The sequence below is a fragment of the Hyla sarda genome, chromosome 6 (genome assembly GCF_029499605.1).
Source record: "Hyla sarda isolate aHylSar1 chromosome 6, aHylSar1.hap1, whole genome shotgun sequence".
NCBI lineage: Eukaryota > Metazoa > Chordata > Amphibia > Anura > Hylidae > Hyla > Hyla sarda.
Genome location: NC_079194.1, coordinates 120,242,755 through 120,264,993, shown reverse-complemented (window position 1 = coordinate 120,264,993; position 22,239 = coordinate 120,242,755). Strand labels below are relative to the sequence as shown.

The following is a 22,239-nucleotide window of genomic DNA, read 5'->3' as shown; positions in this document are numbered from 1 at the left end:
GGCAACACAGACTTTCAACTCCCTCCAAAGGTTTTCTATGGGGTTGAGATCTGGAGACTGGTTAGGCCACTCTAGGAGCTTGAAATTCTTCTTACAAAAGCCACTCCTTTGTTGCCAGGGCAGTGTGTTTGGGATCATTGTCATGCTGACACAGCAACATTACATCTTCAGTGCCCTTGCTGATGGAAGGAGGTTTTCACTCAAAATCTCACGATACATGGCCATATTAATTCTTTCCTTTACACGGATCAGTCTTCCTGGTCCCTTTGCTGAAAAACAGACCAAAGAATGATGTTTCCACTCCCATGCTTCATAGTAGGTATGGTGTTCTTTGGATGCAACTCGGCATTCTTTCTCCTCCAAACATGACGAGTTGAGTTTTTATCAAAAAGTTCTACTTTAGTTTCATCTCACCATATGACATTCTCCCAATACTCTTCTGGATCATCCAAATGCACTCCAGCAAACTTCAGAAGGGCCCGGAAATGTACTGGCTTAAGCAGGGGGACATGTCTGGCACTGCATGATTTGAGTCCCTGGTGGTGTAGTGTGTTACTGATGGTAGCCTTTGTTACTACTGTCCCAGCTCTCTGCAGGTCATTTACTAGGTCCCCCCATGTGGTTCTGGGATTTTTTCTCTTTTGATCATTTTGACACCACAGGATGAGATCTTGCGTGGAGCCCCAGATCTAGGGATATTATGAGGTGTCTTGTATGCCTTCCCTTATTTTTTTTTAACTGTAGTTTTTTTTTATTGTCAATCAAAACAGAAAAAAGAAACTTAGCTTAAACATCATATGGGCCGTAGCCCGTTAACAAACAAGGTTAAATAAGTGATTATATACGCAAGTGGTAACAGCAGGACAGACTAGGGAAGCGACTAAAACACTCCACCAGCCTCCGGGATAAGCATGTTTAACCATGATTAAAGCAGCCATCTGAAGACATAATGAAAACAAATAAACATATATCCACATGGTAGCGAGCATAGGGAAAAGGCCCAAGGTCACAAAAGAGGGAGGGGAGGGATCACAAACCAGGGGACACATAAAGACCAACAAAAAATGATAACAACACACACAGGGAGGCAGAAAAGGAAAACAAGAGAAAGAGAGAGAAAAGAGAGTATCAAGGTGATCGGAACAATGATACCTGGGTTCCCAAACTGAGCGAAACGAAGATTCCAGGGAACAAATTTCCCATACCCGGGATATGAGGTCTGATTCAGAGGGGGGAAGTTCCTCTTCCAGCATTTAGCAATGAGGGTTTGGGCAGCTAAAACTATGTGCATGAAGAGCTTAAATAGTTTCCTAGATAGCGTTGGGTGAGAAAGATGAAGAAGATAAATAAGAGGGTCGAGAGGGACCGACACTCCCAACACATCGGACAGTAATCCCTTCACTTTATGCCAGTATTCCCCTATAAAAAGGAGAAAATAGCTTAAACTTCACAGAACAATAGCCCCAGACATATTTAGAGAATGCCAAACGAGCCCAATAAAGGGGATAGAGAGACAGTGGATGTAGGAGGGGACCAAAGCAGAGTATTGGGGTGATAAGGGGCTAACCAAAGCTTTTCCAATTCCATCCAATGGCTGTAGGTGTGATAGGACGACCACGCCGCCAGATGGGCAGCCCATTAGTACTTGATCACATCCGGGATCGAAAGACCCCAAACATCCTACCCTCCATCATGACCGATAATAGGGAGTCTATGCCTTTTCCCGTCCCATATGAATTTAAAAATGGCTGTTTGAAACGAGCGAAGCGCGGACAGCGGCACCCGAACCGGCAAAGTTTCCAAAAAATTGTCGTTTCGGAAGTATAGTCATTTTCACCGCCGCAATGCGCCCAAAAAAGGAAATATACTGCGAGCGCCACTTCTCCAAAAGAGCGCGGAGTTATGGCTTCCATTTTCTAAGAATTGCTCCCACAGTTGATTTCTTCACACCAAGCTGCTTGCCCATTGCAGATTCAGCCTACCCAGCCTGGGGCAGGTCTACAATTTTGTTTCTGGTGTCCTTCGACAGCTCTTTGTTCTTGGCCATAGTGGAGTTTGTAGTGTTAGGGTATGTGCACACTGAGGAATTCTCGCTTAAAAATTATGCCACAGAATTTAAGTCTTTTTTGTCGGAATTTGCGCAGAATTGACAGAGGAAACAGTTTTTTTTTTTTTTGCTGGACAACAACCACCAATTAGAATTTCCCTTTTTTTGGGCAGAATTTCCGCACGAGTTCCGTGCGAAAACGCGTTCAGTGAAAAAAAATAATTAACATTGCGTTCTATGGGAATTTAGATGCGGATTCTGCATGAAGAAAGAACATGTTCATTCTTCATGTAGAACAGAATTCCACGTCGGAATTTCGCATGCGGTAATTCCTCAGTGTGAACTCAGCGGAATTCAATTCAAATCAATGGGGTTTTGCACTGCTGAATGAATTGGAGAGGAATAAGTGAGCAGAATTACTTCTCCTCTCCAATTCCTCAGTGTGAACATACCCTGACTGGTTAAGGTTGTGGACAGGTGTCTTTTATACTGATAAATTCAAACAGGTGCCATTAATACAGGTAATGAATGGAGGACAGAGGAGACTCTTAAAGAAGAAGTTACAGGTCTGTGAGAGCCAGAAATCTTGCTTGTGTGTAGGTAACCAAATACTTATTTTCCACCATAATTTGCTAATAAATTCTTTAAAAAAATCAGACAATGTGGTTTTATGGATTTTTTTTTCTCATTATATCTCTCATAGTTGAGGTTTACCTATGATGAAAATTATAGGCCTCTCATATCTTCTTAAGCGGGATAACTTGCACAATTGGTGGCTGACTAAATACTTTTTTGCCCCACTGTATCTTGGCTCATTAAGATACTAATATTTGGATCCTAAATATTATTTGGACACCATATAGTAGTATTATGTGGGTGGTCTGCCTCAAAGAACTGCCTTAAAGACACTGTCCCTTGAAGTCTCAATATGGATGTTTTTTTATTGATGGCGTAATCTTTGGATAAGCTATCAATATCTGATTGGAGGGGATGCTGCACCTTGTGCCCTCACAAATCATCAATTTGCCAGGGGTGGACACTGAATGGAGCAGAAAGCAGACAGCTCCATAGATGGCATAGTGGCCGTGCTGTGTTACTGCAGCTTGTCTGGCTTTCACTTCAATACAGGGGATGCACCATTAATCAAACAAAGTCCCAGAAAAGCAGTTTAAACAACAGGTTTTCTTGTTTCTGGATATCTTTAGAATCATTTATCTAATAGTCTCTCATTTTGCTGCATGAAAATATTATTTATTTCGATACAGCTATGCACCAGTATGCAATGAATGGAGTGATGGCAGAATACGGCACCATTCATGCCATTTGTCTTCTGCTGGTGGGAAGTAACTTGGTTCTGCTGCTACAAGATATATTTGGTAACATGAAACTGGTTTTGCAATGGAGATAATCCAATTTGTATAATACATTAATTGTGTAAAGTGCAAGTACATGATGTTTCCTAACAATATACTGCACATCCGGCTCTCAGATTTAACCCTTCCCTGGGAATCCCTGACTGGGAATAGCTTGGTCTTTCAGCCGGGACATTGAACAGATATAGTATTTTCTCATGCAGGGGGCCTGTGAGAAATCATTTATTGCTAAGCCCCGGAGGCCTGAAAATCTGAACTCTGCATATAATCATTTGGAGAATGAAAAAGGAAATCTATGGCTATTGAATTCACATGTGCTAATAAAGGTATTACCTAAAATGCTACAGTGAAACCTCTCTGGAAGACTGACTGTTTGAGAAGACCACTTACCCAGACCAAATTCTCTGTTCCTCATTTATTTTTATTTTTTTGTTTGTTTTTTTTGAGACCATCACCTAGAAGAATTTTTCTAGAATAATTTTGGGTGGTTTTCTAGAAGTATTTTGGGTGGTCATCTCAAAACAGGATTTCACTGTGTATGGTTATGGAGAAAGATATAAGAAAAACTGTCAGCTCTTTTGTCTTTCCCGACTGGCCTTAACCCAGTATTTTTCCCCCCAAAAATATCAAGATGTTGGAAAGAAATGGGGCTTTAAAGGGGTACTCCACTCCCCAGCGTTTGGAACGCTGGATGCAGGCTTAGGGGGTCACCAAGCCCCCTTTGTGATGTTATGCCCCGCCCCTCGTGATGTCATGCCCTGCCCCCTCAATGCAAGTCCATGGATAGACTTGCATTGAGGGTGTGGGGTGTTCCGGGGGGGGCAAACATGGTGACCCCTGAAGCCTGCACCCAGCGCTCAGAACTAAATGTTCCAAACACTGGGGAGTGGAGTATCCCTTTAAAGATCTAATAGCAGTGAATCTCACCTTTTTAGAATGGGGTCTGCTGTTGTAAAAAGAAAGGCGTGTGGTTCATTCCGTTTAACTTTGGGAGTTCTGCAAACTTGGTGACCTCTCTGTTTACAGAAGCTGCTTCAGTGGGCGGAAAAGGGGCGACTATCAGAGACATTGTGGGGGAGATTTATCAAAACCTGTGTAGAGGAAGAGTGGTGTAGTTGCCCATGGCCAATCTTTTTTCACAGGCCTGTTTAAAAATGAAAGAAGCAATCTTATTGGTTGCTATGTGTAACGGCACCACTCTTCCTCTGCACAGGTTTTGATAAATCTCCCCCATTGTCTTAGACATTCTTAGACATATACAGCATATCCCGTCTATATGAAATAAATGTCTAAAACTGACTACCACTATAAAGGAATGCCCCTCACAACAGCAGTAGGAGAAGGTTTCCACTACCTCTCAGACAGGGACTAAACAGCCTAAATCCCTAATATTCTCCAAAGCCTATTGTTCAATAGTCAAAGGGAAGAGGAGGGGGAAATACATTTTCCGCTAGTAAACATAAATTATGCAGACTTTTTTTCTACTCTTTGCATTGCAATGCCTGGTGCCTGAAGGGCCCAGCTTCTACTCTGCCACATCGAACACCCGTACCATGAAGGGCTCATAATAGGTGAGGGTACCTCTGGCTGAACATTTTATGATGCCTTATTAATCTATATTACTATCGTTTTTCTGACCATTAATGATAAATAAAACTAAACAAAAAGTCCTCCAAAAAACAATGATAACAACATGAAAGACATCAAAAGAGCACAGGTCAGTATCAGGAAGGATGCTTACTCTATAAGTGGAGGTTAGCAATTTCCTGTCTACTTCCTAAAACTGCACAACAGAAGACGTCAATAGGTATGTGGCCATTACTCTGCTATGAAAGGCTTTAGCTGAAAAAATAAAATTACTTTTTAGAAGAACATTATAAAGGACATGAAACTTATAAAATCTCTTAACATTGTATTCAACTGGGTTTGTTTAGTCCTTTACTCAGGTAACAAATAATAGATGACTGAATTTTTAATGGGGTTTTAAAAGAGAATTAAAAGTGTGGGTCTGGACTGGGGTTGGGTTAAAAATTTTAAAAGAAATATAAACTTATACTAACCTGCCCCAATTGTGCATGTGGAAATACACTGCTAGAAAAAATAAAGGTCTAAGATCTGAATGAATGAACTAACCAAATTAAATACTTTTGTCTTTGCATAGTTGAATGTGTTGACAACAAAATCACACAAATATTATCAGTGGGAAATTTATCAACCCATGGAGGTCTGGATATGGAGTCACACTCAAAATCAAAGTGGAAAACCACATTACAGGCTGATCCAACTTTGATGTTGTTACGCCGAGCGCTCCGGGTCCCCGCTCCTCCCCGGAGCGCTCGCTTCACTCTCCCCGCTGCAGCGCTCCGGTCACATCCTCTGACCCGGGGCGCTGCGATTCCGCTGCCAGCCGGGATGCGATTCGCGATGCGGGTAGCGCCCGCTCGCGATGCGCACCCCGGCTCCCGTACCTGACTCGCTCTCCGTCTGTTCTGTCCCGGCGCGCGCGGCCCCGCTCCCTAGGGCGCGCGCGCACCGGGTCTCTGCGATTTAAAGGGCCACTGCGCCGCTGATTGGCGCAGTGGTTCCAATTAGTGTGTTCACCTGTGCACTTCCCTATATCACCTCACTTCCCCTGCACTCCCTTGCCGGATCTTGTTGCCATTGTGCCAGTGAAAGCGTTCCTTGTGTGTTCCTAGCCTGTGTTCCAGACCTTCTGCCGTTGCCCCTGACTACGATCCTTGCTGCCTGCCCCGACCTTCTGCTACGTCCGACCTTGCTTCTGCCTACTCCCTTGTACCGCGCCTATCTTCAGCAGCCAGAGAGGTGAGCCGTTGCTAGTGGATACGACCTGGTCACTACCGCCGCAGCAAGACCATCCCGCTTTGCGGCGGGCTCTGGTGAAAACCAGTAGTGGCTTAGAACCGGTCCACTAGCACGGTCCACGCCAATCCCTCTCTGGCACAGAGGATCCACTACCTGCCAGCCGGCATCGTGACAGTAGATCCGGCCATGGATCCCGCTGAAGTTCCTCTGCCAGTTGTCGCTGACCTCACCACGGTGGTCGCCCAGCAGTCACAACAGATAGCGCAACAAGGCCAACAGCTGTCTCAACTGACCGTTATGCTACAACAGTTACTACCACAGCTTCAGCAGTCATCTCCTCCGCCAGCTCCTGCACCTCCTCCGCAGCGAGTGGCCGCTCCTGGGCTACGCCTATCCTTGCCGGATAAATTTGATGGGGACTCTAAGTTTTGCCGTGGCTTTCTTTCCCAATGTTCCCTGCATCTGGAGATGATGTCGGACCTGTTTCCCACTGAAAGGTCTAAGGTGGCTTTCGTAGTCAGCCTTCTGTCCGGAAAAGCCCTGTCATGGGCCACACCGCTCTGGGACCGCAATGACCCCGTCACTGCCTCTGTACACTCCTTCTTCTCGGAAATCCGAAGTGTCTTTGAGGAACCTGCCCGAGCCTCTTCTGCTGAGACTGCCCTGTTGAACCTGGTCCAGGGTAATTCTTCCGTTGGCGAGTATGCCGTACAATTCCGTACTCTTGCTTCAGAATTGTCCTGGAATAATGAGGCCCTCTGCGCGACCTTCAAAAAAGGCCTATCCAGCAACATTAAAGATGTTCTGGCCGCACGAGAAATTCCTGCTAATCTACATGAACTTATTCACCTAGCCACTCGCATTGACATGCGTTTTTCCGAAAGGCGTCAGGAACTCCGCCAAGATATGGACTCTGTTCGCACGAGGCGTTTCTTCTCCTCGGCTCCTCTCTCCTCTGGTCCCCTGCAATCTGTTCCTGTGCCTCCCGCCGTGGAGGCTATGCAGGTCGACCGGTCTCGCCTGACACCTCAAGAGAGGACACGACGCCGTATGGAGAACCTCTGCCTGTACTGTGCTAGTACCGAACACTTCCTGAGGGATTGTCCTATCCGTCCTCCCCGCCTGGAAAGACGTACGCTGACTCCGCACAAAAGTGAGACAGTCCTTGATGTCTACTCTGCTTCTCCACGTCTTACTGTGCCTGTGCGGATGTCTGCCTCTGCCTTCTCCTTCTCTACTGTGGCCTTCTTGGACTCTGGATCTGCAGGAAATTTTATTTTGGCCTCTCTCGTCAACAGGTTCAACATCCCGGTGACCAGTCTCGCCAGACCCCTCTACATCAATTGTGTAAATAATGAAAGATTGGACTGTACCATACGTTTCCGCACGGAGCCCCTTCTTATGAGCATCGGATCTCATCACGAGAGGATTGAACTTTTGGTCCTCCCCAATTGCACCTCGGAAATTCTCCTTGGACTTCCCTGGCTTCAACTTCATTCCCCAACCCTGGATTGGTCCACTGGGGAGATCAAGAGTTGGGGGTCCTCTTGTTCCAAAAACTGTCTAAAACCGGTTTCCAGTAACCCTTGCCGTAACTCTGTGGTTCCTCCAGTAACCGGTCTCCCTAAGGCCTATATGGACTTCGCGGATGTTTTCTGCAAAAAACAAGCTGAGACTCTACCTCCTCACAGGCCTTATGATTGTCCTATCGACCTCCTCCCGGGCACTACTCCACCCCGGGGCAGAATTTATCCTCTCTCTGCCCCAGAGACTCTTGCCATGTCTGAATACGTCCAGGAGAATCTAAAAAAGGGCTTTATCCGTAAATCCTCCTCTCCTGCCGGAGCCGGATTTTTCTTTGTGTCCAAAAAAGATGGCTCCCTACGTCCTTGCATTGACTACCGCGGTCTTAATAAAATCACGGTTAAGAACCGCTACCCCTTACCCCTCATCTCTGAACTCTTTGATCGCCTCCAAGGTGCCCACATCTTTACTAAATTGGACTTAAGAGGCGCCTATAACCTCATCCGCATCAGAGAGGGGGATGAGTGGAAAACGGCATTTAACACCAGAGATGGACACTTTGAGTATCTGGTCATGCCCTTTGGCCTGTGCAACGCCCCTGCCGTCTTCCAAGACTTTGTCAATGAAATTTTTCGTGATCTGTTATACTCCTGTGTTGTTGTATATCTGGACGATATCCTAATTTTTTCTGCCAATCTAGAAGAACACCGCGTGCATGTCCGTATGGTTCTTCAGAGACTTCGTGACAATCAACTCTATGCCAAAATTGAGAAATGTCTGTTTGAATGCCAATCTCTTCCTTTTCTAGGATATTTGGTCTCTGGCCAGGGACTACAGATGGATCCAGACAAACTCTCTGCCGTCTTAGATTGGCCACGCCCCTCCGGACTCCGTGCTATCCAACGCTTTTTGGGGTTCGCCAATTATTACAGGCAATTTATTCCACATTTTTCTACCATTGTGGCTCCTATCGTGGCTTTAACCAAAAAAAATGCTGATCCCAAGTCCTGGCCTCCTCAAGCAGAAGACGCCTTTAAACGACTCAAGTCTGCCTTTTCTTCGGCTCCCGTCCTCTCCAGACCTGACCCTTCCAAACCCTTCCTATTGGAGGTTGATGCCTCCTCAGTGGGAGCTGGAGCTGTTCTTCTACAAAAAAATTCTTCCGGGCATGCTGTCACTTGTGGTTTTTTCTCTAGGACCTTCTCTCCAGCGGAGAGGAACTACTCCATCGGGGATCGAGAACTTCTAGCCATTAAATTAGCACTTGAGGAATGGAGGCATCTGCTGGAGGGATCAAGTTTTCCTGTTATTATCTACACCGACCACAAGAACCTCTCCTACCTCCAGTCTGCCCAACGGCTGAATCCTCGCCAGGCCCGGTGGTCTCTGTTCTTTGCCCGATTTAATTTTGAGATTCACTTTCGTCCTGCCGATAAGAACATTAGGGCCGATGCTCTCTCTCGTTCCTCGGATGCCTCAGAAGTTGAACTCTCTCCGCAACACATCATTCCACCTGACTGCCTGATCTCCACTTCTCCTGCCTCCATCAGGCAGACTCCTCCAGGAAAGACCTTTGTTTCTCCACGCCAACGCCTCGGAATCCTCAAATGGGGTCACTCCTCCCATCTTGCAGGTCATGCGGGCATCAAGAAATCTGTGCAACTCATCTCCCGCTTCTATTGGTGGCCGACTCTGGAGACGGATGTTGTGGACTTTGTGCGAGCCTGCACTATCTGTGCCCGGGATAAGACTCCTCGCCAGAAGCCCGCTGGTTTTCTTCATCCTCTGCCTGTCCCCGAACAGCCTTGGTCTCTGATTGGTATGGATTTTATTACTGATTTACCTCCTTCCCGTGGCAACACTGTTATTTGGGTGGTCGTTGATCGATTCTCCAAAATGGCACATTTCATCCCTCTTCCTGGTCTTCCTTCTGCGCCTCAGTTGGCTAAACAATTTTTTATACACATTTTTCGTCTTCACGGGTTGCCTACGCAGATTGTCTCGGATAGAGGCGTCCAATTCGTGTCTAAATTCTGGAGGGCTCTCTGTAAACAACTCAAGATTAAATTAAATTTTTCTTCTGCATATCATCCCCAGTCCAATGGACAAGTAGAAAGAATTAACCAGATCTTGGGTGATTATTTGCGACATTTTGTTTCCTCCCGCCAGGATGACTGGGCAGATCTCCTCCCATGGGCCGAATTCTCGTATAACTTCAGGGTCTCTGAATCTTCCTCCAAATCCCCATTTTTCGTGGTGTACGGCCGTCACCCTCTTCCCCCCCTCCCTACTCCCTTGCCCTCTGGTCTGCCCGCTGTGGATGAAATTTCTCGTGACCTTTCCATCATATGGAGAGAGACCCAAAATTCTCTCTTACAGGCTTCATCACGCATGAAGAAGTTCGCGGATAAGAAAAGAAGAGCCCCTCCCGTTTTTTCCCCTGGAGACAAGGTATGGCTCTCCGCTAAATATGTCCGCTTCCGTGTCCCTAGCTACAAGTTGGGACCACGCTATCTTGGTCCTTTCAAAATTTTGTGTCAAATCAATCCTGTCTCTTATAAACTTCTTCTTCCTCCTTCTCTTCGTATCCCTAATGCCTTTCACGTCTCTCTTCTCAAACCACTCATCCTCAACCGTTTTTCTCCCAAATCTGTTCCTCCCACTCCTGTTTCCGGCTCCTCAGACATCTTCTCTGTCAAAGAGATCTTAGCTTCCAAAAAGGTCAGAGGGAAAACTTTTTTTTTAGTGGACTGGGAGGGTTGTGGTCCTGAAGAGAGATCCTGGGAACCTGAGGACAACATCCTAGACAAAAGTCTGCTCCTCAGGTTCTCAGGCTCTAAGAAGAGGGGGAGACCCAAGGGGGGGGGGGGTACTGTTACGCCGAGCGCTCCGGGTCCCCGCTCCTCCCCGGAGCGCTCGCTTCACTCTCCCCGCTGCAGCGCTCCGGTCACATCCTCTGACCCGGGGCGCTGCGATTCCGCTGCCAGCCGGGATGCGATTCGCGATGCGGGTAGCGCCCGCTCGCGATGCGCACCCCGGCTCCCGTACCTGACTCGCTCTCCGTCTGTTCTGTCCCGGCGCGCGCGGCCCCGCTCCCTAGGGCGCGCGCGCGCGCCGGGTCTCTGCGATTTAAAGGGCCACTGCGCCGCTGATTGGCGCAGTGGTTCCAATTAGTGTGTTCACCTGTGCACTTCCCTATATCACCTCACTTCCCCTGCACTCCCTTGCCGGATCTTGTTGCCATTGTGCCAGTGAAAGCGTTCCTTGTGTGTTCCTAGCCTGTGTTCCAGACCTTCTGCCGTTGCCCCTGACTACGATCCTTGCTGCCTGCCCCGACCTTCTGCTACGTCCGACCTTGCTTCTGCCTACTCCCTTGTACCGCGCCTATCTTCAGCAGCCAGAGAGGTGAGCCGTTGCTAGTGGATACGACCTGGTCACTACCGCCGCAGCAAGACCATCCCGCTTTGCGGCGGGCTCTGGTGAAAACCAGTAGTGGCTTAGAACCGGTCCACTAGCACGGTCCACGCCAATCCCTCTCTGGCACAGAGGATCCACTACCTGCCAGCCGGCATCGTGACAGATGTAATGTCCTTAAAACAAGTCAAAATGAGGCTCAGTAGTATGTGTGGCCTCCCCGTGCCGGTATGACCTCCCTACAATGCCTGGGCATGCTCCTGATGAGGTGGTGGATTGTCTCCTGAGGGATGTCCTCCCAGAGCTGGACTAAAGCTTCCGCCAATTCCTGAACAGTCTGTGGTGAAACGTGGCATTGGTGGATGGAGCGAGACATGATGTCCCAGATATGCTCAATTGTATTCAGGCCAGCCCGTAGCATCAATACCTTCCTCTTGCAGGAACTGCTGACACACTACAGCCACATGAGGTCTAGCATTGTCTTGCATTAGGACAAACCCAGGGCCAACCGCACCAGCATATGGTCTCACAAGGGGTCTGAGGATCTCATCTTGGTATCTAATAGCAGTCAGGCTACCCCTGGCAAGCACATGGAGGGCTGTGCAGCCCCTTAAAGAAATGACACCCCACACCATTACTGACCCATCGACAAACCTGTCATACTGGAGGATGTTGCAGGCAGCAGAATGTTCTCCACGGCGACTCCAGACTCTGTCACATCTGTCACATGTGCCCAGTGTGAACCTGCTTTCATCTGTGAAGAGCACAGGGCACCAGTGGCGAATTTGCCAGTCTTGGTATTCTCTGGCAAATGCCAAATGTCCTGCATGGTGTTGGGCTGTAAGCACAACACCCACCTGTGGATGTCGAGCCCTCATACCACCCTCATGGAGTCTGTGGACACATGCACATTTGTGGCCTGCTGGAGGTCATTTTGCAGGGCTCTGGCAGACCTCCTCCTGCTCCTCCTTGCATAAAGGCGGAGGTAGCGGTCCTGCTGCTGGGTTATTGCCCTCCTATGACTTCCTCCACATTCCTTGTGTTTTGGTGGGGGAAGTTGACTGAGGGAAAACAAAAGCTGCAGGACTATGGACTATCGACTTGTCCATGTACTAAAACGGGAGCTCAATCCCCTTGTCCTGGTAACACAAAATAAGGGGAGGTTTCGTTTTTGCTCCTCACCTTTTAATAGCCATAATGCTTTTAATTTTCCACCTATAGACCAGTATGAGGGCTTGTTTTTTGTACCACCAACTGAACTTTGTAATGACACCACTCATTTTTGGGGCTTCTGTTCATACACAGTGCACTTTTGGGTACAAATGACATGTTATAGCTATTCTATTTATCCATACGATTAGAACGATACCCAACTTATATAGGTTTTGTTTTATCTTACTACTTTAAAAAGTCAGGTTAAACAGAAAAAATGGGGAATGGATGGAGCGCTTCTGCTAATAAGAACGGGACTCAGGACGCCACGGTTGCACAGGACGATTTTATTAAGATAAGAAATTTCGGACAACGTGTTTCGGCGTTGGCATGCGCCTTACTCAGGTCCGCAAGCAATCGAATAGATGCGTCCTAATGTGCCAGCGCTGAAACGCTTTGTCAGAAATTTCTTATCTTAATAATATCGTCCTGTGCAATAGTGGAGTCCGTTTCTAATTAGCAGAAGCGCTCCATCCATTACCCATTTTTTCTGTTTACCCTGCTTCCATATTTCCGTACCCTTGGGGATACGGATAGGGGAAATTTGAGCTGCACATATCTTACCCACCCCACACCCCTCACAGGGTCCTGCTTGCTCTGTTGTACAATCCCAATGGGTCAGTGCGATTCCCAGGTGAGGTGGTGGGTCTTGTGCATTTTTTCCTGCAAAACCCCATCAGAGAGCGCCCCTCTTTTTCTTTCTGCTTTTGTACTATTAAAAGTAAAATTATAACTTTTTGTGCAATAATTACTATGCCTAAAAAGTGTCTTCTTCTGACCCCCGTAACTTTTTTTATTTTGCCGTATGCAAGAATGTATGAGAGTTTATATTATGTGCCATGGTCTTTAGTTTTTATTGCTTTATGTAAATAATTTTCTGCAATATGAAGCGATGGACAGGGTGTCCATCGCTTCATATTGCAGAAAATTATTTATAAAAAGCAATAAAAACTAAAGCAGGGTGCTCATGCTGTGTAAGGCTGCATTCACATCATGTTTTGTCCCTACAGCTGGGAAATTTCAAAACCGGGTACTCCTGTATCCCAGCCAAATCTCATTCACTTAAGCCGATCGGAGTCAGATAGTGACTCTGGTTGGATAATTTTTGCCCTGTATATTGTTTTGTGACCGGACTTAAAATGTGATAAAGGGGGAGAAGGGGTCTGGGGTAAGAAAGTATGAAGGAGAATGACTAAGGGTCTAGGTTGGGGGAAAAGGGGACAGAGGAGTCTGAGGCACAGAAGTTGGAAAAAGGATGAATGTGGGTTTTTGAAAGGATGTGTCCGGCACTCAAGGCATGTGGGTAAAGGGTACTTGCTTTATTGTAGTCTTGACACAGAAATCACACAGAGATGAAATTGTCTGATGCATTTCACACCAGCTGGTGCTTAATCGTAGACTACAATTAAGCACCGGCTGGTGCGAAACGCGTCAGACAATTTCATCTGTATGTGATTTCTGTGTCAAGACCACAATAAAGCAAGTACCTTTTACCCACATGCCTTTAGTGCCGGACACATCCTTTCATACGCTATTGCTGAGAAGCCGAGGGCAGGACCGGCAGGTCAGCAGAACAGGTGTGTTGGAGGACAAACAGCAAGGGTGAGCGGACATACCACACAGAATGTGGGTTCTTGGGGGGAGGGGCACAGTGGGGTTTGGGGTTGGGAGAAAGAGGCAGAGGGAACTGGTTGGTAAGAAATTATGAAGAAATGTAAGGCTGCGTTCACACTACTATTTGTTAATATGGGGACCAGATCTGGCTGGGTTTTAGTTACGGTCACAAAATCAGATACAGGTGAAAAATGAGCCGACTGTAGTCACTATCTGACTCCGGTTGGCTCCCTCAAATGAATGAGATGGGGGGCGGATCCGGCTGGGGTATGGGAGCGCCAGATCCAGTCCCCATATTAACAAGTTGTGGTGTGATGGGAATGGATGGGGGGTGTATTTGTATGGTGTGTGTGTTTGTATAATGTGTGTATGTATGTAATGTATGATGATCAGGGGGGTGACAGGTGTATGTATGATATGTGTATGCATGATCTGTATGATGTGTGCATGTTTGTATGCTGTGTGTTTGTAGAATGTGTGTATGTATGATGTGTGTATGCATAAAATGTATGTAGAAGGCTGGGTTCACATCACGTTTTTACCAAACTGTTTTCAATCAGTTTTTCTAAAGAAAACCGTATGGCAAAAAAACCTGGATGGAACAATATGGGAAAAAGTAAACCGTATGCGTTTTTAAACCATATACTGTTTTTAAAAGTACTTACAGTTCCGTCCGTTCCCCACCAAACACCCCTCCCATTAAAAATGGACAACATTTTCTGTAAGCACTTTTAAAAACAGTATACGGTTTAAAAATGCATACGGTTTACTTTTTCCCATACTGTTCCATCTGTTTTTTTTTGCCATACGGTTTTCTTTAGAAAAACTGATTGAAAACAGTATGGCAAAAACATGATGTGAACCCAGCCTAATAGATTTGTGTATGTATGATGTGTGTGTGTATGTATGTATGTAAGGCATATATGATAGATGTGTGTATGTATGATGTGTATAAGCTAGATGTATGTATGATTGTATATGTGCATGTATGTATGATGTGTGTGTCTGTATGATAGATGTATGTAAGCTAGACGGATGTATGTATGATGTGTGTACCTAAAATGCACTGCTACTATTTCTACCTTCCTAAAGTGGTCTGCTACTACCTAAAGGGAGCTGCTACTAATACTACCAAAAGGGGGCTTCTACTACAACTATTACCTAATGAGGGCTGCTGCTACTACTACCTAAATAGGTACTACTATATATTGGGGGCTGCAACTATATATTGGGGACTTCAACTAAAAAGGGGGCTACCATCTACAATGGGACCTACCTACAGGGAGTAAGCCCTACTTATAGGGGCTGCTACTACCTACAGGGAGTAAATACCAACAGGTATCTACATGGGGGCCTACCTTCAGGCACCACGGTAATGGGGGAAACCATGTGAAGGGATCTACTTAATGGGGGTACCTACCTACTCTTTCCCCAATCTGTATATCTACTTACTTTACTGCGTGAGAATCCAAGGGTTCATTATTACTGTAAAGAGCCCTATAGGTGCTTAAAAGAGTACTCCGGTGAAAAACATTTTTTTTTTTTTTTTTTTTTTAAATAAACTGGTGACAGAAAGTTAAACAAATTTGTAAATTACTTTGATTTAAAAATCTTAATCCTTCCAGTACTTATCAGCTGCTGTATGCTCCACATGAAGTTCTTTTCTTTTTAAATTTATTTTCTGTCGGACCACAGTGCTCTCTGCTTACACCTCTGTCCATGTCGGGAACTGTCCAGAACAGGATAGGTTTGCTATCGGGATTTGCCCCTACTCTAGACAGTTCCTGACATGGATAGATGTGTCAGCAGAGAGCACTGTGGTCAGGCTGGAAAGACCTACACAACTTCCTCTGGAGCATACAGCAGCTAATAAATACTGGATTTAAAAAAGAAAGTTTTCCACCGGAGTACACCTTTATGGTGTTAAGGTTCCTACTTAGGCTGTAGAGAACACCCTACCCCCCACCGCCCTTACCTCACACGCAGCCTGCCTCCCACAGTCCTGATAGATCCCTGTCTCCTGAATTTACTGCTCCCTGAAGGTACCTGTGCTGAAGAGTCTGAAGCTCAATTTTGTCATGACTCATTAATGGTCCCGCCCCCTTTGTGACTGCCCATTTTGACTGTGCCCTTGAAAAGCCACACCCGGTTAGAATGCTATCCCCCCAGATTTGTGAGGGTTCCTACACTTCTGGCTCCAGTAAATCTCAAATGAGCAATTGTGCAGATCGTTGGAATTAAAATGCTTTTGTGTTCACAGCTCCTATTCAGAACTATATATCTCCATGGAAACAGACTACAAACAGCTTAATTCTGCAGTCATACCCATTTTCATCCCCTATTTCTTTCTATTTTACATTTGGAAGCTTAATCACTCCTGTGAGCTCGCAGGACAAGAAAACGTATATAATGATGTAATCAACTGATTAACATAAGACCTTCCCCTCCAGGTATATAGCCCTTAGACCAGTGAGTTTGTTTCTTTGTTTCACTCTCTCTTACTGTGATTTCTTTCTTTTTACAGGTTCTCGGCTTATCTCTATCCTGCCAGTGCTGCTCTGGTCCACTGTGGGGCCACATAGCACACCTTGGGAGCGCCATCTTGGTACACTTGCTTCGTCCCATAATCACAATCAGACCATTCTGGACCAAGAGATCCTCATGATGAGTCGAAGAAGATATTGGAAGCCTCCACCTATGCAGAACCTGGTGTCCCAGCACACACAGCTCTTCCACAATCTGGGGTCATTCAACTTGATGGCATGCATGTGACCATTTTCTTTTTAAGGCCAAGGGCTTTTCTAACAGGGTGTTGAGTATTTAAGGAGTGAGCCGACCAATGGGTTTTATGCGAGAGTGAAGAGAATCTTCAAGCATAGTGTACCTGTAAAGATATTAAGGGCATTTATTAAAACTTGCTTTTAGTTCAATTTAGATAAAAAAAAAGATTTGAGGAAAGTGGCGGCCTTGCGCCAATTGATAAATTTGGACTTTGATGAATGCCTGCTGAACTGCTCTGGTTAAATGTCGTAGAGGAGTGGCGGGCCGTGCGACAATTGTATTAAAAGTCGCACTGACATTAATACAATTGTCGCATAGAGTGATGTAGGGCAGGGTTGAATTGCCCTGTGATTTCTTTTAAATCTGGTCTGTGTGACTTTTTTGCGACATTTCGCAGAACAGTCGCACATGATAAATTAGTGACCACTGCACAAAGTTATGTAAATCAGGTCACTTCATGGCCAGAAAAATGAAACAGTCTAAATGAAATGTTGCAGCAAAAATCACATGGGACCAGCCTGCGACTTTTCCTGCAACAAATTTAGAAGAAAAAAGCTGTCTATACAGCTTGATAAATTCCCCTCATTGACCCCAGTTGCAAATCAGGAAGCTACAGGTCAAGGAGATGAGCCATAACTTGTCTCCGCCCCAGGATTACTAGACCTGTTCTAAAATACCTTTGCTCTCATTCCTTTAAAGGGGTACTCCACCCCTAGACATAGATAAGATGTGTGATCGCGGGGGTCCCGCCGCTGGGGACCCCTGCAATATAGCATGTGGCACCCACCTGTTACTGCTCCGGAAGCGCTGGAGGGTCTGGGCCCCGACCACGGGAACGGAAGATTGTGACATGACGCCCCGCCCCCTCAATGCAAGTCTATGGGAGGGGGTGTGACGGCCGCCACACCCCCTCCCATAGACTTGCATTGAGGGGGCGGGGTGGTCATGACATCACACGGGGGCGGAGTCGTGACGTCACAATCTTCTGTTCCTGTGGTCGGGACCCGGACCCTCCAGCGCTTCCGGAGCAGTAACAGGTGGGTGCCGCATGCTATATTGCGGGGGTCCCCAGCGGCAGGACCCCCGCGATCAGACATCTTATCCCCTATCCTTTGGATAGGGGATAAGATGTCTAGGGGTGGAGTACCCCTTTAAGCCTTTAGAGAAGGTGTCACTAAGATACATGGTCCTAAAGACCACAGTCCAATTTACAGTCTCTGCGAGTTGGTTAGTTCCAGGCTCTCTCTTGGGTGTAACCATAAATAACCGTCCTCCCAAAAAAGGTCCTTTGAGACTTCTACCTTCATTTACTCATGCCTCTTTTTCAAACCTCAGCCAAGTCATAACCCTGCTTGTTCTTTCCCTTGATCCATCTTTTGGACGTGACTCAGCCTACCCATCCTGGAGATCTTTTAGTCCTATATGAGAGGTAAAAAGGGCAAAAAAGGCTTCTGAACCAGACATTTCCAGATGGACCTGTGACTGCATTAACCTGTGCTACTCCCTGTGCTAGTCCTTCAGAATTTATTAAGGTAAATTCAATTCGCTACTACCTGGGCGGATAAAAGTTGTATTTCCTGGGACCAGATCTGCCATTTGTCACTTAGTCCAGTCCAAGAACTTTTTAAAAACATAACAGAATTGATTCTTTGTTGACCAATAAGGCAGCCTTTCCTAGGTCTGTCTTCATTTCTGTTAAGTAGGAATGCCCTCCCAAAGTTTGCTGCTGGGGGACACAATCTGTTCTCTCTAAGTTCCATCTAGAGATGAGCAAACTTACAGTAAATTTGATTCGTCACAAACTTCTCGGCTCGGCAGTTGAGGACTTATCCTGCGTAAATTAGTTCAGCCTTCAGGTGCTCCGGTGGGCTGGAAAAAGTGGATACATTCCTAGGAAAGAGTCTCCTAGGACTGTATCCACCTTTTCCAGTCCACCGGAGCACCTGAAAGCTGAACTCATTTATGCAGGAAAAGTCATCAACTGCCGAGCCGAGAAGTTCGTGACGAATCGAATTTACTGTAAGTTCGCTCATCTCTAGTTCCATCAGCAGCACACGCTGGTGTTAGGGCTTCTACACCTATATATCTTGAGGAGAAGATATGATATCAATAATATGTATCTTGTGCTGCAAGCTCACAGGGGTGAGAACACCCAGTCACTGAGATGATGAAAGGACTAAGGGAAAACAGATGAACTAGTTTATATCTATTCATCCCATGTACATTTGGCGATCGGCTCATCCCACAGAACTTAATGGGATCTATTGAATATAAACTAATAATAGTCATTTTGTTTCTACTTGACTTGCATCCCTGTGCTGCCAGGAGGAAGCATCTCTCATAACCTCACTATATACACTGATCCCTCAACATACAATAGTTTCAACATACAATGTTGGTTTCTGGACCATTGTAACTTGAAACCAGACTCAACATACAATACTACAGACTGTCCAGATCTGTGATACCTGTCACAACTGGAGGAACTGACCAATCAGAATGGTAATTTTACTGGTAAATCACCTGTATTACTGAAGTGTATGCACTGACTGGCTGTCTGGTAGCGCCCCCTACAGTACAGGGAGGAACTACAAGTTCTGTACTACTCCTTACCTGTGCCAAGGTTAGCTGCTCCTTTGGACACCAAGTAAGGGCGGCTCCATTTGGGACACTGTGTGTACTGTATAGGACCCTGAAGAAGCTCCTGTTCTCTACATAAACCATTGTTTCCCAACCAGGGTGCCTTCCGCTGTTGCTAAACTACAACTCCCAGCATGCCCGGACAGCCGTTGGCTGTCCGGGCATGCTGGGAGTTGTAGTTTTGCAACAGCTGGAGGCACCCTGGTTGGGAAACACTGACGTAGACACTGATTTACAGTTCCCAGCAGATCTTTATTACTTTTATATGTATGATCTTGCTTTATCTGTATTAGTTATCTACTTATTTTTCTTTAATCCTCACTTTTTCCTATTTATGACATTTTGTGGCTTCAGAACCAATCACCAGGTTTCCATAGAGTTCTGGTCTCAACATACAATGGTTTCAACATACAATGGTCGTCCTGGAACCAATTAATATTGTAACTTGAGGGACCACTGTACAAACCTTTTGGCTTCGCTCACTTCCTCACTAAAAGAGGAAATTGTACTTGTCTTATGAGACTAATCGTGTCACATGACATGTCCCCTGAATTGTTCATTGCTTCACATGTCCTCCAATAGTTTCTGTTCAAGGTTAATGGAGGTCATTATTATACGTGATATAAATGGGGATTAATTGTTTACTATAATTAGAGCGTGATCATTATATAATGAAAATTGTACATTTTGTTTTATTATACCTTATGCTTTTACAGGGGTGGTTTTTATTAATAAAGGATAGGAGCCCTTTCTGCACACGATACTGCTAAAATACTTTGAGGAATAAACAAACAAATCGTTTTTTTGTTCCATTTGTCAACTAATACAGATGCTATTTTCTTGACTAAAGCAAGTGCTGGGAATTCACTTCTAACTTTGTTCTCTAGATTCTCTAATATTATTCAGGTCTGATGTCTGGGTGACCAAGGTAGAGGCTTAAAGGGGTTGGACACTTACAAATACTGTGAGGCATCTATGTGGCCCTGCCTACATGGTGCCTATAGAGGAGCACATGATGATACTGTGCCTCTTCCATAGCAGTACACTGCGCTTAAAGGGGTACTCCGGTGAAAACATTTTTTCTTTTAAATCAACTGGTGGCAGAAAGTTAAACATATTTTTAAATTACTTCTATTAAAAAATCTTAATCCTTCCTGTACTTATTAGCTGCTGAATACTACAGAGGAAATTATTTTCTTTTTGGAATGCTCTCTGATGACATCACGAGCACAGTTCTCTCTGCTGGCGTTATTATAATAATAATAACACTTTATTTATTGTTGTCCTTAGTGGGATTTGAACCCAAGTCCCCAGCACTGCAAGGAAGCAGTGCTAACCACTGAGCCACCATGCTGCCCTTAGCATACATCTGCTGTGCATGGTTGTTAAAATGGACAGAGATGTCAGCAGTGAGCACTGTGCTCGTGATGTCATCAGTGTTCCAAAAAGAAAGGAATTTCCTCTGTAGCATTCAGCAGCTAATAAGTACTGGAAGGATTAAGATTTTTTAATAGAAGTAACTTACAAATATGTTTAACTTTCTGCCACCAGTTGATTTGAAAGAAAAAAGGTTTTCACCGGAGTATACCTTTAAAGGGGTTGGACACTTACAAATACTGTGAGGCATCTATGTGGCCCTGCCTACATGGTGCCTATAGAGGAGCACATGATGATACTGTGCATCTTCCATAGCAGTACCATGCACTTAAAGGGGTACTCCGGTGAAAACCTTTTTTCTTTTAAATCAACTGGTGGCAGAAAGTTAAATATATTTGTAAATTACTTCTATTAAAAATTCTTAATCCTTCCTGTACTTTTTAGCTGCTTAATACTACAGAGGAAATTCTTTTCTTTTTGGAATGCTCTCTGATGACATCACAAGCACAGTTCTCGCTGCTGATGTTAATAACGCTTTATTTATTGTTGTCCTTTGTGAGATTTGAACCCAAGTCCCCAGCACTGCAAGGCAGCAGTGCTAACCACTGAGCCACCATGCTGCCCTTAGCATACATCTGCTATGCATCTGCTATGCATCTGCTATGCATGGTTGCTAAAATGGACAGAGATGTCAGCAGAGAGCACTGTGCTTGTGATGTCATCAGTGTTCCAAAAAGAAAGGAATTTCCTCTGTAGCATTCAGCAGCTAATAAGTACTGGAAGGATTAAGATTTTTTTAATAGAAGTGATTTACAAATATGTTTAACTTTCTGCCACCAGTTGATTTAAAAGAAAAAAGGTTTTCACCGGAGTACCCCTTTAAGCAAGGAGCGCTGGCACAGTGGAGGAGATTCGGTGGCGTGTTTTGTCATGTGATCCTCCATAGGGAGCAATGTATGGACAATGAGTCCTCCAACTGCCGACAGGGAACAAGGCAAGAACAGAATGGAGTGATAAAAGAGAACAGGGCCGCAGAGAAGGCTCACAGTATGTGTAAGTTTTCAGCAGCAATTTATAAAAAAATGTGTTAAAGGTTGCCAACCCCTTCAACTTCATATCCATGCTCCTCAAACCAAGATCCGAGTAGTGTGGACAGGAGCAATGCTATCCTGGAAGATTGTATCACCATCAGTTAACAAAGTATTAGAATATCCAGACAATTCTAGGCTGTTACTTAAATGGGCACTGTCACAAACTTTATTGTTTGATATGTTGTAGTACTTATGTACTACAACATATCTCTAATATACTTTTATAATTTTTTTTTAAATTAAAATTGTTTAATTTACATTTGAAAACCGGCCACTAGGGGTCTCCCTCCTAGTGGCCGGCTGCAGCCTGGCGTGACGTCACGCCTGAAAAAGGACCGATGCG

At 45.3% G+C, this 22,239-nt stretch overlaps 1 protein-coding gene across 1 annotated transcript in view; it reads right to left on the bottom strand.

Annotated features, from left to right (window-relative positions):
- MGLL (monoglyceride lipase) overlaps positions 1–16,814 on the bottom strand; it is a 93,753-nt gene extending 76,939 nt beyond the window's left edge. The window contains exon 1 of the mRNA XM_056524852.1: positions 16,595–16,814. Within this exon, the coding sequence (XP_056380827.1) occupies positions 16,595–16,632 (38 nt within the window). The 5' untranslated portion in view covers positions 16,633–16,814. The remainder of the gene's footprint in view (positions 1–16,594) is intronic.
- Positions 16,815–22,239: the final 5,425 nt, after the last annotated feature.